General features: G+C 42.7%; 1 protein-coding gene across 4 annotated transcripts in view; it reads left to right on the forward strand.

Moving 5' to 3' along the window:
• The window catches only part of Lmpt (four and a half LIM domains protein limpet), a 527,685-nt gene that overhangs the window by 253,312 nt on the left and 253,398 nt on the right, over positions 1–20,975 (forward strand). Inside the window, exon 1 of one of the 4 annotated variants that reach the window (XM_025297411.1) lies at positions 19,428–19,531. The exons of the other annotated variants lie outside the window; for them this stretch is intronic. Coding sequence (XP_025153196.1) covers positions 19,443–19,531 — 89 coding nt within the window. The 5' untranslated portion in view covers positions 19,428–19,442. Of the gene's footprint in view, positions 1–19,427; positions 19,532–20,975 lie in introns of those variants that run through there. 4 annotated transcript variants of the gene reach the window in all.

Genomic DNA, 20,975 nt, shown 5'->3' on the forward strand with positions numbered 1-20,975 from the left:
CTTGTCCTAGGCTCGGTGGTGGCAGTGTCCGCAGGCTTTCCCATTTTTTCCTAGGGATGGCGCCCCCTCTCTGTACCCGTCCGCTGGTGGGGGCCGCCTGCCCTCCGGTTGGCCGGAAGAGTGGTGCCAATGGTGGCGGTTCGTTAGATAATCCTGGCAGTGCCCCTGGTGCCGTGGTGGCCGGTGTGGCGACGGGCATCGGTGGTGATCCTGGAGTGCGCGGGTTGTCCCCCGTGCCTGGGTTGTGGTAGGCGGTTTCGGCATTGAGGGCTACTCGCTGCCATATCCTTGCCGCATCGTCGTCGGTTTCGAGAAGGATTTCTGCTAATTCCTCCACGTAATTGTCTAGCTCCATTGCTGAAGATTGACTCTCCCGAGTGTCTTGCTCCTTCCGCTTTTATAGTTTCTTGTTGGTGAGCTGTGGTAAAATTTCTTTCTTCCGAGATACACGTCAGTCTTCCAGCTGTTTTCTTTTGTTGTTTATTGTTATCGTCGCATGCTATTGTGAGGCTTTCAATGGCTTTTGGTTTGTCTATTGTTACTACCGTAGATCGTGGACGTATATGTTGCGGTAATATTTACTTCGTTCGTCTCGTAGGTCGACGATTACGGGAGAGTGTATCTTTCGCACTGTCATGGACCCGATGTATTTCGGTGCTAATTTGGCGTTGAATGCTTTACCTTTGTCGGATTGCGTGTGTTCCTTTTTCCAAACGGTTTCTCCAAGCTGTGGGCGCCATGCTCTTCTACGTATGTTGTAATGCGGTTCTTGTTTTTGGAAGGCCTGGGCGAGATGCATGCTCTCGAGCCCGTAGGTTTCCTCCAATATTTTTGCAATGGTGGTGAGTGGTGGAGCCGGGGATAGGTTCTCCCGGTCTTCTCGGTGTTGCCGTGCTAGTTCGCGTCCGTGATTAAGAAAGGCCGGGCTGAATCCGGTAGCGTCGTGCCTAGCTGTATTGTAAGCGAACTTCAAGGCGGTCAAATGTTCGTCCCAGCGTCAGTGTTGCTTATCTACGTACTGGGCTATCATTGATAGTTCGGTTGGTTCATTCCACCGGGTTACATTGCGGTGTATACACCGGAGTGGTACGGTGACGGATCCCGAAGTTCTTGCACAGCTTTGTGAAGTCTTCGGAGAGGAACTGCGGGTCGTTGTCGGAGATTATCGTGGCTGGGCATTCATGCCGGTAAATGATTACATCGATAAGGCTGGCTACGATGGCCGGGGCGGTTGCCTGTTGTAGTGGTCTCGTCTCAAGCCATTTCGTGAATCGGTCCTGCATAGTTAATAACCATACATGACCCTGCCGAGATCGCGGCAGCGGTCCTACTAAGTCGATCGTTACTTGTTCCCACGGTCGACTCACATGAGTGGCGTGCAAGAGGCCCGGTGGTCTTTGCTGGCAAGTCTTGTGTGCCCAGCAAATTGAGCATCCTCGGACGTATTTTGCAATGTCGCGAGCCATACCTGGCCAGTAATATTGTTCGGCGATCCTGTGATGGTTTTCGCGATGCCCAAATGTCCGGCAGCGAGATCGTCGTGCATCCGGGCTAAAATGGCCGAGCGCTTGTCGGTGGGAAGGCACCTTTTCCACTGAGAAGCGGCTGGAATCTCCCGAAAATCCAGACTATGCAGGAAGTGGCGGTAGACCTCGCCGTCCCGTATCAGGTAATCGGGGTGGCTGTCCGGATCCTTACGTATCTGCTCTCTTAGATTCTCATACCAGGGGCAGGCTGGCTCGGTAGTGATGGTGGTTACTTCCAGTTCTCGAGAGAATGCATTGGCTACTTGGTTACTGGCTCCGCGGCGATAATGAATCTCGGAGTCATACTACTGTAATTCGAATCTCTATCGTCCCAATCGGCCTGTTGGCGATTCGATTTTTGCAGCCATTTTAGAGATTGGTGATCGGTGAAAACGGTGAAGTGGTAGCCCTCCATGTACTCATGCATCTTCCGGATGCCCCACACCACGGCCAGGCATTCTAGTTCTGTCGCACTGTAATTCTGCTCGGCGTTATTTAGCGTGCGGCTTGCGTAAGCGACTACTTTTTCTCCCTCCTGGGTTTCCCGCATTAATACTGCTCCCATTCCGGTTTGACTGGCGTCCGTCTGTAAGATAAAGCGTTTTTCGAAATCGGGGCAGGTTAATAGAGGCCGTGACGAGTGCGTCCTTAAGGACGCTGGAAGGCGCCCTCCTCCTCGCTGCCCCATCGCCATTTCTCCTTCTTTTTGGTGAGGCGAGTTAGTGGGATCGCTATGCGTGAAAATTCCGGTACGAAACGGCGATACCACGAAGCGAGGCCCAGAAATTGCCGCACTTTCTTTATTGTGGTGGGCGTTGGCCACGTGGCTATCGCACTAGTTTTCGTTGGATCGGTGTGGATTCCGTCCTTATCGATGATATGTCCGAGGTATTTTAAGCGCGGGCAACAGAAGTGACATTTATCGATATTCAGGCGGAGTCGTGCGACTCTCAGTCGGCGGAATACTTCGCTCAAGTGAGCGAAGTGCTCCTGGAAAATCTGGCTTAATACGATAATATCGTCGAGATACACCAATACGTTTGGCTCCAAGCCTGGTCCCAGGACGGTGTCCACTAACCGTTGGAAGGTCGCGGGGGCGGAGTGGAGTCCGAACGGCAAGACCCGGAATTGCATGAGCCCTCGCCCGGGCACGGTAAAAGCGGTGATGGCCTTGTTGTATGCGATGAGCGGCACCTGCCAGTGCCCATTCTTGAGGTCCAGTGTGAATAGGTATCGAGCTCCATGTAGTTTGTCTAGCGTCGCGGCTATTTGTGGTAATGGGTAGACGTCTCGTTCCGTGACTTTATTGACCTTTCGAAAATCGATAAAGAATCGATAACCGTCGTCTTTTTTCCTGACGAGGACTACGGAAGAACTTCATGCGCTGCTGGAGGGTTCAATGATCTCGTCGGCCTCTATTTTACTCACTTCCTCATCGATGACCTTCTGCATGGCCGAGTTTCGAGGCCGGTAACGCTGTTTGATGGGGCCGAGCTCTGGGCGTAGGCGAATATCGTGGCGGATGGTAGGAGTAGGTCCGGAGATGATGTCAAAGTGTTTTAGTTTTTGGTGTAGAAAGGCCTGCAATTGTTCGTCTTCGTCAGTGCCCTGTGGTGTGCTGGTCTCCTCGATTACTCCTACCCGAGGGATACATGACGGGACCGGTGGCGGTGGTGGCCGTAGAGTTAGACCGAGGCGGGACCATAAATCTATTTCGATTATCATCGGTGTCGTCAATCGAGCCATTATTGTGAAATGGTGACTGAGTTGTTTAGCGCCTATCCAGAATATTATGTGAGTACTCCCCTGCGTGTGATCTGTGTCCCGTTAGCCAGAGTGATTTGTTCGTTCGGTCCATATGGCCGATCCTCGGGTCTCAGGTATTCGGCGTTAATCAGTGATGTTTCCGCCCTAGAGTCAATTAAGGCCCTTAAAGGGCGATTCTGGTAGCGCAAGGTTATAAAGGGGCGCGGAGTGTACTCTATTCTAGGTATCGGGGAACATCCGCTCCGTCCCCGGTCATATCGGCGTTTCCCGGCGTCGGATGACGAATTTTTCGTGAGTACACCGTCTTTTCCGCAGCGCGAGCAGAATTTTAGAGCGGGTTGATCGCAGCTTCACCGCTGATGGCCGGGCTACTTACACCGCCAACAGCAAGCCTCGCGGTCGTAGACCATTGCAGTGACTGTGGGTCCATTTAAGTGGGGCAGTCTCCCCTGTGCCCGCTGATGCTGTACTAGTTCCTCGTATCTCCGAGCCAAACGGCCCAGTTGGACAATGTCTCGGGCCTCATAAGCGCCGAGGAACATTTTATATCCCGGATCCATGTTCTCGTGCAATCGACCGAGAGTGTTGTCGATTTCATCGCTATCGCCGCTGCGCTGGATCAGGGTGAACAAGGCGTTTTCATATTCGCGATATGTTTCACTGGATCGCTGCCGTCGTTCGGCTATTTGCCGCTGCATCTCTGCGCGGTATCGCGGTGGCAAATATTTTTTCCAGAATGCCTGGCAAAAATCCTCCCACGTGCGCCAATTGGGCCAGTGATTGCGGTACCAGAGCAGCGTATCTCCGCGGAGCATTTCCGGTAACCCCGAAAATAGTTGTCGGGTTGTGAGCCCGTAACAAACGCGGAGTTCGTCGATCCGTTCCAAGAATTTGAGGGGATCTTTCCCGGTGAATTTGCAATCCCATTTGTGGATCTCGTGGATGGCCTCGGCGTTGGTGGGTGCCTTGGTGGTTGGATCCCACCCGGGTATGGGCTCATTCTTGGTGCTGGCTGCACTCGGCACGCGGGGCAGACTCAGCACCCGTCGATCCGTGCTCTGTGTCATAAATAATCCTGGGTTTTCGACCACGAAGCGGCGGAGTCGTCGACGTAAATCGCCGATGGTACCGCTTGTATCTAGGCCATATTGGCCGAGCCGGTGGCTAATTTCTGCCTTGTCCAGCTCCTGTATCCAGGCCCGTGGTGCGAGACTCAATCTCGATAAGGTCTTTTAGTGGGTGTATCTCTTTGAATGCTTATATCCTTCTCCTAATTACCGGAACCTGGCAGAATCGCCATGTAACGGTCATGCCTCCGTGTTCGGTTTTTCTTATCAACCGGCCCTGTGCTCGCGATCGTTCGCAACGATTCAGGCGCAGGAATCTTTTAGGAGAAGATGAGCGTTCAATAATCGTAGACCTGTGTATATGTGTGTGTAGAAAGTGACAATTTATTCTTCTATTCTTAAGCACGCGGCAACCGCGTGTCGTTGCGTGATGTTTCACTGTTTGGGTGTTGTTTCGTCGCGAGGATTTTGTTTCGCTATGGTCGCTGGAGACAATCGCTTTCATATATACTATATCGATGTTATTAATGTCGAGATGTAGTTTTATTCGTGAGATAATGGAGGGATATTTCCCTGTGTCGAAGCGTGACAAAATTTACATAAACGGAATGGCCGGGGAGAGATTATATACATGTATATATAGCGGTCAGGAGCAACTGATCGAGCAGTCCCTAGCAATGGGAATTCTAAGTGGATATTGCCGGTGTATCTGGCCAGATTTAAAAGGCCGGGCGTTTGTCTCGGCCTACGGCTGCTGTACCGCGATTCTGTAACTCGTTATTGGAGTTAACGACACTTTCGTTATCATTGCGCAGCTTTTGTATACCGTAGAAAAGCTGCGCAACAATAATGAAACTGTCGTTAACTCCAATAACGAGTTACAGAATCGCAGCACTGGTCGCAAGAACGTACGTAAAAACACGCTGCGTCGCGTTATCTCTCCGCGGTATATATACAAGAGCGTGGTCGTGAGTCGAGGCACAAGGCTCACGATCGGCCAAAAGAACTCTTCGGTGTGTTTCTTTAGTGATTCCGACGAATATCCCGCGACAATGTGTATAATGAGGCTAATTGCCTGTTCCTTTACGAAGGGAGCATGATACCGCTATTTGGTAGAGCCAGAAGGTATGACGCGCTTTTGATAGCGGGATTCCTAGCGTTTCCCGCCGGCTCGTGCGGCTGGAACTCCTCGTTGATGGTGACGAGGCTATATGCGGCCGTGCCCCTGTCTTCTCAGAGTTCTATACGTAGTAGAGTGGAAAAAAGGAAACACAATTACGAGAACGTTCCGGAAAACTCACTGGAGCAACGGCAAACTCGCCGCTCGATCTCTAAATTGCAAAGGCAGAAAGTAATCGCGGTTGCCGACGACTGCGGCCTAGCAGATTACTTACCTTGTTTTTGATTCTCTGGAGGCTCTCTGAAGATGCTCTGTGATACTTCTGAGGAAGAACGATCCGAGAAGACTGTTCTCTGGTCAAATTTCATCGGGATTATATACCCGTGATTTTCCATCCTCGGTTTCTTTCAGTCATAATTCATGGATTATCCCGATTATCGGGATTAATCGTGAGGATGCGGCGGTCACCGATTATCTTTTCGGCGACGCCGCGAGCTCGGCTCGGCGGTCGATCTTTCCCGAGCGTTATCGCCTGGTGTTCAGCTAATGTCGGCTGACAGTGAGTGCTTTAAGGCGCGTTGGTAGCGCGGTTCGGGGGGGGCGCTGTTACAGTCATCGCAACTATGTATTGCTGCGCGACTATAGTTGAGAAAGGAACCGCTAAATAATACTTAGACTTCGACTGTTGCTGTGGTTTATTCGTGTTCCTAATCGAGTGTACGTTGCCGCTCGTATGCACTGACGTGGATAGCTTGAGAATCTGTTTTGAACTGACTGAGAGCTAGCGTGAAACTGAGGACTGCAGGACTGGGAGGGTTTTTATAAAGTGTAGGACAAAGACAATAATTTAGGGAGAGTAAAGGTAAAATTCTTGCGAGGTTAGTCATGCTAGATAACAGCTTGGTAAAAATTTAGGACCAATCTATCAATATTATTTGTTTAGGATTAGGTAAGATAGGTCTGGAGGAACATGCGTCATCGTCGCCGTAGCGATAGTTTGTATAAGATAATACAAAATAAATATAAAAATATACGTTGCGGCACGTAACAGCACGCGCTCACCTGACTGCCGCATGATGTTTAGCGGCAGTCAGCGTAACGATCAAAAAGTTTTGATCGTTACACAATTAGAAAAGAAAGAAAACTGACGATAATGTTTGTAGACCTAAAGGCAGCTTTCGACTCAGTGGACAGGCGGAAATTGATAAAAGCGATGAGAGAGAGGGAAGTAAGGGAAGGATTGGTTATAAGGGTAGAGGAGTTAATAAGGGAAACGAAGAGTAGAGTGGGAGTAAAAAAGGTAGCAAAGGAATGCTGGATAACAAGAGGATGAGGCAGGGATGTCCACTGAACTCTATATTATTTAATGCTGGCGGATTTGGAAGAAAAAATAGCAAAGAGAAAGTGGGAAGGGGTAAGATTAGGAAAGGGAAAAGTATATACGTTATTATATGCGGATGATATAATGTTGCTGGCGGAAGAAGGGGAAGAAATGTGAACAATGGTGAGCAGAATAGAGAGGTATCTAGATAAAAAAGAATTGGAACTAAACGCGGAAAAGACGAAGATAATAAAATTCAGGAACGGAGGGGGAAGGAAAAAGAAAAGGGAATGGTTATGGAAGGGAAAGAAGCTGGAAGAAGTAAAGGAATACAAATACTTGGGATACATGATACAGCACAATGGAGGGCAAGAAGCACATATAAAGGAAAGAAGAAGGAAAACGGTGGCAGCAATGAAAGAGGTATGGGGGATAGGGAAGAGTGTGGGGGAAGGATTGGAAGATGAGATTGTGGTTATTTGATACCTTAGTATGAACAGTGATGGGTTAGTTATGGGACAGAGATATGGGGGTGGAAAGAGAGGAAGGAGATGGAAAGGATATATGAGAGGTTTATTAAATAGACAATGGGGTAGAATGGAGAATGCCGGGATGCATGATAAGGGAAGAGACAGAGAGAGAGAAGTTGAGAAGGAAAGCGAGGAAAAGAGCATGGAGTTTTGAGAAGAAGTTACAGAAAGGCAAAGGGGAGAAGTGGCGAGGAGATGCATACAGGAGATGAGAGAGAGATGGGGAAGGGAGAAAATGTTGAGGAAATGGGAGCAGAAGAGAGGGAAATTCATGAGAGAGAGAGAGAGAGAGAGAGAGGGGGGGGAGGGAGAGAGAGAGAGAGAGAGAGGAATAGGAAAGGAAGAGCAGGACACAATAGAATACGAAGAAATAAAAAGAAGGGACAGAGAAAGACAGAGGGAGGAAAATGGAAGAAAGATCAGAGAATCCAAGTATAATAAGTGATACAAGTATGTGAAGGATGAAGGGATACTGGAGTATTTAGAAAAGGGATGGACAAAGAAAAGGTGGAGGAGAATAATAAGATTCAGGATGAGGAATGAGGGAAGGAAGGTATTGGGAAGAACAGTATAAAAAGAAGTGTAGAGTATGTGGAGGGGAGGAAGAAACATGGGAGCATGTGTGGGAGGATTCTAGGAGATGGGAAGGAAGAGAGGAAATAGGATGGCCAAAGGTGGTGAGAAAAATACTGGGAAGGAAATAGGGGAGAGGGAGAAGGATGAATAAAGAGGATGGAGGAATGGAGCGAGTAAAAGAGAGAGAAGAATATGAGAGACGTAAGAGAGTATGAAGAAGGAAACGGAAGTTCTAAGAATAGTATGTAAGGAGTAATAGATAAGGAATAGTATAAGAAAATTAGTGAGTAAGTTAGTATATAAGTTAGTATTTAAGTTAGCACATAAATTAGTATATAAAATAGAATATGAGAGTTAACATATAGCATATAAGTTAGAATATAGGATAAGATGGGCAGGAGGAATAAAGTAAGAAAGGAAGAAAGAAGAAAGTAAGTGTGTGCGTGTGCGTGTGCGTGTGCGTGTGCGTGTGTGCGTGTGTGCGTGTGTGCGTGTGTGCGTGTGTGCGTGTGTGCGCGCGCGCGCGCGCGCGCGCGCGCGTGTGTGTGTGTGTGTGTGTGTGTGTGTGTGTGTGTGTGTGTGTACGTAGGCAGAACGGAAGAATAGAAACAAGCGAATAGAATATAAGAAATTGTAACTCTATAATGGAGAATCAATAAATGATTATATATATACATACATACAGGGTGTCTGGTAAGTAGCTGCCAACTCGAAGTGTGAAGGTAGATTGGCTTAAGCTAAAATGAAGAGTAAAATACAATTTTGCAAGAATCGCAATAATTATCGAGTTATTAATGACAGAAATCTGAACCGACGAATGACCGCTGAGATAGATGATCGAAGGTGCGTCGTAACCTTTCCGGCCATAGTGTGGCTCAGTCGATTCCACAACTGTTGGTGATATGCGGCGAGACGTAGGTGTGGCGAGATAAAACACTAATAGCGGCGTGTTGTCCTCTCCTTCGCCGCGCATCGGCAACAGTTGCTGAATCGACTGAGCCGCGCTGTGGCCCGAACGGCTGCAACGCTTCAATCATCTATGTTGGCTCGCTCCCACTCTTTAGATAGCAGATTGCCGAGTGAAAAACAGAGAGATTGCTGACATTATAAACATCTCAATTGAACGCGTACAAAATATCCTACGAAAAATTGGGCATGAGAAAGCTATCGGTGAGATGGGTGTCGCGTTTACTTACAGTGGAACAAAAACGGAATCGCACAACTTCGGAGCACTGTTTGGACATGTTCAAGCGTAATCCAAAAGAGTTTCTGCGACCTTTTGTGACTGTTGACGAAACATGGATCCATTACTACACGCCAGAAATGAAAGAACAGTCAAAACAGTAGATTTTACCCTGCGAATCTACTCCAAAGAAGACGAAAACGGTTCCATTGGCCGGAAAGGCCAATGGCAACCGTTTTTTGGGATTCGCGAGGCATCGTTTTCACCGACTATTTGGAGAAGGGAAAGACAATCACAGTACTATGCTGATTTATATGATTCGACGCTATATTGATGAAAAAATGGCCCCAAAAAACGCCCACGGCGGAGGAAAAAGTACTCTTTCACCATGACAACGCTCACTCATCCCCAATCGCCATAGCAAAACTGGTAGAATTACGCTACGAATTCTCCCTATTCTCCAGATTTGGTCTTATGCGATTCCTTTTTGTTTTTAAACATGAAAAATTGACTTGGCGAAAAACGGTTCACGTCAAACGAGGAAGTCATCGCTGAAACAGATTCCTATTTTACGAAGTTTGACAAATCATATTTTTTGGATGGTTTAAAAAAGTTGGAATATCGCGGGACTAGTGTATCTAGCTAGACTAAGTGTATCGAGCTGAACGGAAACTATGTTGAGAAACAAATAAAAAAAAATGCGTTTCCTTCTCTAAAACAGGTACTTATCATACAGCCCTCATATAACACAGGTAACAATATCAATAATGTCTTGTGTTACATATTGTTGTAGAGACGAAACCTTCACGGCAATTATTGGAGATTTGAATAAGTTCTCGCTGCTTCTCGACAGATGGTGTTATCTTTGCCTTTTTGCATCGGGCAATACTACAGCCAACTTCATCGTGAAGCTCCACCATTAGGCTCGAAGTGACAGTATATGTTATTCCGCTGAAGCGTAAACAATATATTTTTTCATAGCATTAAAATGTCGAATTTCGTGCCAGAAAAAGAGTATTTGCGGAGAATTTTATTGCATTATTTAAAAAAAAAAAATCTGCAGCAGAAGCACATAGAATTCTTGTGGAGACTTACAGTGACCATGCTCTGTCGGAAACAACATGCAGAGATTGGTTTAGACGCTTTAAAAATAATGATTTTGATGTTGAAGATAAAGAACGCTCTGAAGCGCACGAAAAAGTTTGAAGACGAGGAATTGGAAGTATTATTCGATGAAGACCCATGTCAGACACCAAATGAACTTGCAGAATCATTAGGAGTTGATCACACAAAAGTTGCCAAACGTTTAGAAGCATTCGAAATGAGTCAAAGGCGAGGAAATTGGGTACCGTACGAATTGAAGCCGAGAGACGTCGAACGGCGTTTTTTCACGTGTGAACAGCTGCTCTAACGGCAGAAAAGGAAAGGTTTTTTGCATCGAATTGTGACAGGAAATGAAAAGTGACTACACTACGATAACCCGAAGCGTAAAAAATCGTGGGGTAAGCCCGGCCATGCATCAACATCGACGACAAAGCCGAATATCCATGGTTCCAATCTCATGCTCTGTATTTGGTGGGATCAGCTAGGTGTAGTATATTATGAGTTCTTCAAACCCAACGAAACCATCACGGGAGATCGCTATCGACTACAATTGATGCGTTTGAACCGAGCATTGAAAGAAAAATGGCGAGGAAAAATACGAGAAGAGACACAACAAAGTAATTTTGCAGCATGACGACGCTCGGCCACATGTTGCAAAACCGGTCAAAACCTACTTGGAAACGCTCAAATGGGGAGTCCTACCCCACCCGCCGTATTCACCGGACATTGCTCCTTCCGATTACCACTTGTTCCGATCGATGACTCATGGACTGGCTGAATAGCACTTCCATTCTTATGAAGATGCCAAAAAATGGGTCGATTCGTGGATAACCTCAAAAGATGAGTCGTTCTTTCGACATGGTATTCGTATGCTGCCAGAAAGATTGAAGAAAGTAGTGGCTAGCGATGGACAATACTTTCAATGACATGTTCTTTACTAATTTTTTTAAATAAAGCATTCATTTTCACGAAAAAAAACGAGAACTTATTCAAGTCCCCAATACTTGATTGATAAATAATTTGCTTCCGTCGAATGCGATAAAGTCAAACTTGTGACTCCAAGAGATCGAGAGGCGAACTTTCCGATCGACCTGATAAAAAGATCCTCAAATTAAAAACCGGCATTCCTTCGCTTGCAACGCGCATATTCGTGCTGTCCATTCTCTCGCCTCTCAGCTAAATGAATTACATCAGCTGTCTTAAAACACGCCATGAATCAGACATGTATCCGGTTTATGATCAGGATTGTGCGACAGATATCAATATTCATTAACGGGCGCGCTAATGTCACCGCGTCGGTTGTGCGCGTTCGACAAATAAAATTGTCGGGTAACCGATGTTAGGTAATATCAACGTCCCAGACTTCGATGGATGTCTCCTTATTATTATATAAAATTGAAAGGTGGATAGAGACATACGCGTGGGCGTCCATTCATTCGCGATAGACACGAACGTGCGTGTGCGTAAGTATAAGCACACTCGCTGGAGTTGATCTCTTGACACGTACTAGACATGGACTTACTAGACTTGCTTAAGGTCATTAGAAATGTTCCATCATATGCACGCATCTCTGGATATTCATGCATCGTAACCGTTGATTATTCGCAGGCAAAGCTGTATTTGTAGTGTGAAACATAAAATCGCAGATATTAAAGAAACAATTATGTATGAGATATTATTATTCCCTCAAATAAACAACAGTCATGACGCAAGAATATCTGAAGAGATGGTATTGCTTTTGATGTTATATGATACAACCTTCTGCTCAAAAAGTATTATCCGGAATCGGGTAATAAAATATAAAATATTCAATTATTCGGGTAAATTTATTTTGTCACCTTCAAAATAGTTCCCGTTTCGTACAACACACATATGCCAACGCTTAATTCAATCTTTAAAACACTTTTCATAAGCTGATTTTGGTATAGACTTGAGTTAATTTCTTTAGTGAATTCCTTTTCACTGCCTCAGAGGAAAAAGTCATAGAGTGCTATATCTGGGGAGCACGGTGCTTACAGAATGTTAATCGAGTGTTTGGCCAAATAGTCACGTACGAGAAGCGATGTGTGCGATGGCGCATTATCGTGATGCAAAATCCACGAGTTGTTTTTCCACAAATCGGATCACTTCCTACGGATTTGCTCTCTCAAACGTTTCATAACGCCAAAGTAGTAATGTTTATTAATTGTTTCGTGCATCAGGAGAGGAATTCTGAATGCACGACGCCGCGACAATCAAAAAAGCTGTTAGCATTACCTTGATTGTTTGGGTTTTGCTTCATTTCGTAGCGCCACTCCGAAGATTGTTGAATACTTTTCGTAGCATTTTCAACGCGTCGGCACAATTTCGTTGAAAACGCAAAATTTAAGGCAAACTCTTTGCTCCAATATCCGACATCGTAAAAATCGCAGATAGTACCTGAAGTAAGCTGACATAACGGTCGCCACGAACAAACTGATTGACAGATCGCGCTGCAATTCTGTATGGAAGTCAAGTACAGTGGTACCAACTTAACCACAAAAAGATTTTGAAATATTATAAACACATCATTAATGAAATATCATAAACACATCATTTAAGTAAGCAATTCCGGGTACTTTTTTAGCAAAAGGTACATTCAAATTTTCGATATTTGCAGTTAAAACTTTAAACTTCGAATCTTTGACTTCTATTCAAAGATTCAAAATATCGAAGCTTTTAATAGAATTATTTTCTCGGAGTGCAACAAGATTCTATGCAATTAGTACTATTCGAATATTCAAAAGTACAAATATTCACACGTTGAAATTTCGTTACTCGAGTATAATCAAACTATAATCAAGCTCGAAACTTCAAAAGCTCGAAATTTCGAAGAATCGAAATTTCAGATATAATTTATAACCATAATATCCAGGCATGGGATGCGTGTGATTGAAAACTTCTATAGCAGTCTTATCTATTACCTGTTAAGAGATTAATGCCAGCAGATGTACGTATCGCCGCGGAAGTTTGTAACGCGCGATCCACGCACGTGTCGCGGCGAGAAATGCGAATACCGCACCTTGGAGTATATTTCAAGGCGAATATATTTTCCTTCACAATGACGTATCTCGCGGCAAATCGACTGACATCATACTTTTACGTCAAATTCCGATAAGATTCACGTTCGCGAGTATTCAGAAACGTTGCGCATTCTTCAACACGCATCATTTCGATCATAAAATTGAGAAACGAAATTTAATATTAAAGGCACTGTGATTAAAATCAAGGGGAAAGAAAATGGAAAACAGGCATACAATGTATGTCAGATATTGTTGTTTGGTTGAATAACACTTATTTTATAAAGTTATAAATATATATAAATAAAAAATAAAGCGTTTTAAACTTATTGTTAATTTAGCGAGTATTATCAATTGCTTCAATATTAATGGACTTCTTTCCGGTCAAAAATAGAGATTGGCTGTTTTATGATCAATAATATATAATTTTTCTTACGAGTAGATTTTGTACAGAATGATCCAACAAGAGGTGCAGGATTTAAACTTGGTGCCGTTTTTGTGCACTACCGCGATTCTTTGTCTACTGTGTTTTAGAGATTAGAGAATATCGAAAGGAGCATTATACGGTGGAGCAACGCGTGCGTATCGTAGTGTTTTTCAAAATCAACATTCGATAACGCAAATAAAACATCAATTTCGCGATTTTTTTTGGAAGAAAACATTTCCCATTTGATAATATGGAAGTTAATTAAGAAATTTGAGAACGATTTAGTTCCTGATAAACCTGTGCTTATACGACGCCGTAATGTTCGTTCGAAGAACGAACGTAGAAAACATCACAGCCGTTAATGACAGTGTGGAGAATGCTCTGCAAATGTCAATTCGATGTCATTCGCAACGAGCTAACCTTTCATATGACACTATGCAACGAATTTTAACAAAAGACTTGCAATTACACGCATTCAAAGTTTCACTGACTCAAGTATTGAAGTCGACAGATCACGTACAACGTTACATATTCGTTGACTGGGTGCTAGAGAATAAAGAAACTGATGTCAATTTTTGCACCAAAATCATTTTCAACTATGAAACTCATTTCGACTTAAATAGCTTTGTTAATAACCAAAATTATCACATATGGGGCACAGAAAATTCCTATTTTATTGTAGAAAAAACATGTCTTCGTAAAAAGTGATGGTTTGGTGCGGTTTATGAGTTGAAAGTGTTATTGGGCTGTATTTCTTTGAAAATGAGACGGAAAAAGTTACTGTCAATGCTGAACAATATAGTGACTATGAAAGAAGGAGGGCGTACTAGGTGGCGACGGGACGCCGTGCGTTCGGGACCTGCATCTCATTTTTCGTTCCGAAGAGAGAAAAATATCGAGAGGGCGGTAGTCGCTAGACCGGGAATCGAATCCGGGTCTTTCGCTTGCCGGGCGACTGCTCTAAACCAATGAGCTACCTGACGCTTCATGCTCACAACATTCTCCTGTCCTTAGATAACGTTAAGAGATGTCGTTCGGAAGCGACATCTCTAGTGCTATCCCGATAGCGCACGGCGATTACAGAGAGAGGCATTGTTACTTGTACCTAGTGGTACAAGCTGGTGGTCTCTCAAGGTCAAAGGTTGCTATCCTTTAAGACCTGCTGTCCATGTATGCCGGCCTCCACCGTTGCCCCTCCTTATCCGCTGTAAATCATATAAAAAAGCCCTGGGGTCGACGCCATATTTTGGTTGCCCCCGAGCACTTGGACACGTTTTTGCAATGTGCCGAAGGGGGATCCACCAAGGTAGATCATGATTTTCAACTTTTATAGCCAAAACTAGATGACATTGACGTAAGTAATATGTGGTTCCATAAAATGGCGCTACATGTCATACAGCTTGTAAAACCATGCAGTTATTGCATGAAAAATTTCCTAGTAGTGTTATCTCGCGAAATGATGACATCAGCTGGCCCCTAAGATTTTGCAATTTGATGCCTCTAGACTGCTCTCTTTAGGATTATTTGAAGGAATGAGTTTACGCCGACAATCATGAAATTATGAAGCACTTAAAGGAAAATATTCGACAAGAAATTGACGAAATTTAATTTTTTATGTTGCAAAAAATTATTGAAAACTTTACCAAATGAGTAGTAATTTGTAAAAAAAGTAGAGGTGGTCATTTACATGATGTTGTTTTTCGTACATAATTTTCATTCCTAACGAATATATCGGTGTAATAAAAATGATAATTTACAAGTAATGTCGTTGTTTCATTTACAAAACAAATCCTGTACTTCTAGCTGGGTCATATATGTTACAAAGAAAATATCAATTTAATTTATACATTCAATATGTTTATTAATTTATCTACGGTCTGAAGTGCACCATACGAAAAACTGAACAACTTTTACATAATTGTTGCAAATTTTCTTAACTCGACTTACTTTGACTGGAGACGCAATATTGTGTTCAGAAAAGTGGTCTAAACTGGTGGAAAAACAATATACTGCATTTTGATATTACTGATAATTCAATATTGAACTTCAAGATTCAAAACTCAAGATAGCGGATGTAATACGGCTGATCTAAAATTAAAAAAACTATAAAAATAGAAAAAATAGAAGAAAATAAACAAAAAATAAACAAAAATAAAATAAACAGAAAATAAAAAAAAGAAAATAAATAAAAAATAAAAAAAACATATATATATTCCTATTGTGCAGTTTCCTCGGATCACGAATTTAGGTTCTGATATATACGCATACATATATTAACATTAATAATATCTACATAAATAATCATAGGTTAATATATGGAGATAAATTTTTTAAATTTATAATTTTATCATAATTAAATAAAATAACTTTTATACATACTGTGTTGAATCCAATATTTTTAATTAGCAATTTTGATTAATAATTTGCAACTGACTACTCAAAAATACGTTAGATGTATAGAAAATTTATAAATGTTTAGTTTTATTTTGATAAAATGAAATTATGATTTTAATTGATCGGGTCCATCGTTCTAAATTTGAAAAGTTTTGGCTTTATCTTTGTAAACAATGATATTGTTTAACTTTTGAAAATCCGTTTTTCAGCCTAAAGACTTTTGCGAAATCCAACTTGCTGGACGAGATGTTAATAATTAGCGAAAACTTCTTCAAGTATGATATTCATCGTCGATAAAAAAAAGATATAAAACACAAGTTACAATCATCTATAAAGAATCTCGCTCAATGAGCAGAAAGGCCAATCATGATTAAAACGAAATATATGAGTCATCGAGTTGATTCATTAAAATGCTAAATATTTCTTAAAAATCCATCTAATCTTCCATCCACATATAAATCAAATATAAACCACATTTAATATTGGGGATTTGAATAAGTTCTCGCTGTTTTCTCGTGAAAATGAATGCTTTATTGAAAAAAATTAGTAAAGAACATGTCATTGAAAGTAATGTCCATCGCTAGCCACTACTTTCTCCTATCTTTCTGGCAGCATACGAATACCATGTCGAAAGAACGACTCATCTTTTGAGGTTATCCACGAATCGACCCATTGTTTGACATCTTCATAAGAATGGAAGTGCTGCTCAGCTAGACCATGAGTCATCGATCGGAACAAGTGGTAATCGGAAGGAGCAATGTCCGGTGAATACGGCGGGTGGGGTAGGACTCCCCATTTGAGCGTTTCCAAGTAGGTTTTGACCGGTTTTGCAACATGTGGCCGAGCGTCGTCATGCTGCAAAACTTACTTTGTTGTGTCTCTTCTCGTATTTTTCCTCGCCATTTTTCCTTCAATGCTCGGTTCAAACGCATCAATTGTAGTCGATAGCGATCTCCCGTGATGGTTTCGTTGGGTTTGAAGAGCTCATAATATACTACACCTAGCTGATCCCACCAAATACAGAGCATGAGATTGGAACCATGGATATTCGGCTTTGTCGTCGATGTTGATGCATGACCGGGCTTACCCCACGATTTTTTACGCTTCGGGTTATCGTAGTGTAGCCACTACGATGCAAAAAACCTTTCCTTTTCTGCCGTTAGAGCAGCTGTTCACACGTGAAAAAACGCCGTTCGACGTCTCTCGGCTTCAATTCGTACGGCACCCAATTTCCTTGCTTTTGAATCATTTCGAATGCTTCTAAACGTTTGGCAACTGTTGTGTGATCAACTCCTAATGATTCTGCAAGTTCATTTTGTGTCTGACATGGGTCTTCATCGAGTAATGCTTCCAATTCTTCGTCTTCAAACTTTTCCGGTGCGCCAGAGTGTTCTTTATCTTCAACATCAAAATCATTATTTTTAAAGCGTCTAAACCAATCTCTGAATGTTGTTTCCGACAATGCATGGTCGCTGTAAGTCTCCACAAGAATTCTATGTGCTTCAGCTGCAGATTTTTTTTAAAAAAAGTAATGCAGTAAAATTCCCCGCAAATACTCTTTTTTTGGCACGAAATTCGACGTATTTAACGCTATGAAAAATTATGTTGTTTACGCTTCAGCAGAATAACATATACTGTCACTTGGAGCCTAATGGTGGAGCTTCACGATGAAGTTGGCTGTAGTATTGCCCGATGCAAAAAGGCAAAGATAACATCATCTGTCGAGAAGCAGCGAGAACTTATTCAAGTCTCCAATATTTTAATGGAAGACTATTGATATTGTAATTATACAGACACTTTACAAAAATATCAGAGGTACGGTGCATTTTATACTCAAATGCAAACGAAAAAGAAAAATAATTCAATACGATTTTTTAAAGCACAACTAAATCTCTTCTATCTTCCATTAATAAAATATTAATATAATATATTCTTTTCAAATAAGCGTGGTGTTGTATATTTCATCGAAATTATTTAGCCTTTGCTTTTTGCATCGTATGATTAAAAATTATTTTACAACATTGCCGCGCGATACGACTACTATATTACCGGAATAAAATGTTCTATAAATCGAGCGAGGCATCTTTCATACACACCAGCCAAATAAAAATCTCGTACGTGACATAATGCAGCAGACATTCGGTCGCTTCAGTGTTGGAGGCATTTATTCTCTCCGCAATCTCCTGCGCATGCGTCAATTACGTCACGTGTATAGCTGCTTAACATACTAGTACCTAAATGCAATATTGGAGATTTTTGTGGAACCCTAACCATATCTTTTTCCATTTTTTTTTTTTCTATATAGGCTGCGTTCCGATATTCATTGCCAGCACTGAAAATCTATAGTATATGTGACATAAATGATATATTTTCAATATTAATAGTGAATATCGGAACGCAGCCACAATTTTACATTATTACATTGGTTTCGCCCCAAGAGCGTCCTATTGTATATCTAAGCATGAGCCTATCAAAACTTGTGACGTAGTTGACGCATGCGCAGGAGGTTGCGGAGGGAATAAATGCTCCCAACACTGTCGCTTCCTTGTTATCGTACAACGACGCGTTACTTACGCGGAGAAAAAGCGTCCAATCATCGCGGAAGAATTCATGAAGCGGTTGGAAACACCGATCAGCACCCGACCGGTCAGACGGACGAGCGCATATGACGTTGGCGCGTCGAGGGGTAACAAGGTTATTACCGAACAAATCGATAAATCATCGGCGCGAAAGTCGCCTGTCGGTTCGATCAGCTGACATTGACAGCGTGCAGGTAAGGCGGACTGCCTGCGAGCAGCCGCCGTCGCGTTTCTCGTCAGTGCGTGCGATCGCGCCTTCTTTCTCGGACGCGCGTGACGACGTACATGCCTGTCTACGTAACTCTTTCTTCCTTGCATCGTTGCCCCTCTCTCTGTCTATCCTTCACTCTGTCGCGCAACTGCTAAATTTAGAATATGATCGACCGATCGGCCGCGCTATCGAGACAAATAGCCCGGCGATAAAGTCACTGGAGCATTCGAGAGAGATAGCGAGAGGGAATTGAAAATCAACAGGAGATTGAGAAAAGGAAAGAAAGAGAGAAGAGGAGGGGGGAGCGAATTCTTTCGCGATCGCCGAGTCTTCCCGGCTCTTTTCGTGTCTTTCAACTGCTCACTCCGGCACTTTAAAGATACGGTCGCTTTCAATAGAGACAGATAGATTCGCACGCGCATACCAATCAAGGTTCGGCAGTCGCCAGTTGTCTCTTACGGCCGTGTCGGGTCGATTGATCTGTTCAACTGGTCAGAAGTGACTCGGTGGTCGGTGAACTCCTTCACGATTCCCGTCGCGCTTCCCACGTGGCCAGCACGTGCACTCGCGCGAGCGCGCGCGATTGCAACCCGTTTGAAATGAAAGGCAAACAGGAGAATTCGAGGTACTCGGGCGACGTTCTCAAGAACGAGATGTGTCGGCAGGAGGAGATTTGTCACGACATACGGTGAGTGCTCGCAAGTAATTATGATAATCGCGGCGCCGGAGGCTGCTGCGAGGAGACGATAGTTGACGTCTTGTGCTTCGATGATCGTTAGAATGCATTCGACGAGAAAATTCGTCTTGTATGGAGGGAGGGGGAAGGGTTTAAGGAACTAACCCAACTAACTTTCTTCCATTGGACCTGAATACATTGCGAGATTTGTTGAAGAAGGAAAGCTATTGCAAGCTTTCTCTCAGTGACTGGAATCTCCTCTTTACTGGGATGTTTTTCTTCAGAACTTCTTTTCATTTTAGTGCTTTCTGTTCCAATGTTCCAATGGTGCGTTCTGTCTTCAATGCGATCGATTAACGATTTTTCCTAAGTGAGGCACTCATACGTGTCTCATATGTGAGACTACTCAAAGCAAAAGGTTATGGTCCCGTGTGTGACCACAAATATTTAAATTTAAACTACCGCAAAAATCGCGACTCTTGAATGTCATGAGTGGAATATCGATATTCAGGGAACTGTTTAATATTAATAATTGATTTTTTAGGGAATATATTAATTCTGGGATACTTATAGTTTCTTAGAAGAAGAGTCGAATTAACGTGTTAATTACAATGAATTAATTATAAGTTTAAATATAATATACTTGACATTTTTTTATACATTTGTCATTTTGTTTATTAAATATTTTGAACGAAGAAAGATTCACAAAGATATGATTGGTAGCATTATAATCAGTTCACTAATAATGACTCATATGAACGAAAAAAAGAAGTCAGACAACTGATGATTCATATATCAGCATCATGAATAGCTCTGCCAGTTTTCAACGAATTTGCATCAAGCTTGATACACTCATATTGTTTGCGTCGTTGACTGATTCCGGAATCAAATTGGAGAAATTCATAATAGCGGATCCAAGATGGTGGTGCTTAAATATTCGATTTTAGTTTTCGAAAAATATTTATTAATCCCCATTTGATTATGTATGAAATCTTCTTTATGAAAGTTTTTTGAATTGCTGGTAACAAACCCGGGGTCGAAAGTTCAAAATTCAAAGTGGCCAAAATCCAATGTGGTAACTCTAAATAATTAATTTTATTATCCCATTATGGAGAGGATCATATTCGATATGTTTATGTTTTTTGAGTTGCTGATGATAAATCCAGTCGAAATTACAAAATCTAAAATGGTGGATTCAATATAGCGGCTTCTAGTGGTTAACGGTATTTCATTATAGATATTCTTACTTCCATTATTAACGGGTGAAATACGTTGCAGGAAACTACTTCTTTGCCAAATAGCTCTGATGGAAACCTCGAATTTATGACAGTCGTTATCTGCAACTAAAAAAATATACCGAATTTGATACGTAATTATAACGGAATATCAAAGTTAGCTACTTGGAATCGTTACATCGGATTCACCATTTTGAGCTTTAAAATTTAGTTCTGGATTC

This window comes from Harpegnathos saltator, unplaced genomic scaffold (genome assembly GCF_003227715.2).
Source record: "Harpegnathos saltator strain DR-91 unplaced genomic scaffold, Hsal_v8.6 scaffold176, whole genome shotgun sequence".
Classification (NCBI taxonomy): domain Eukaryota; kingdom Metazoa; phylum Arthropoda; class Insecta; order Hymenoptera; family Formicidae; genus Harpegnathos; species Harpegnathos saltator.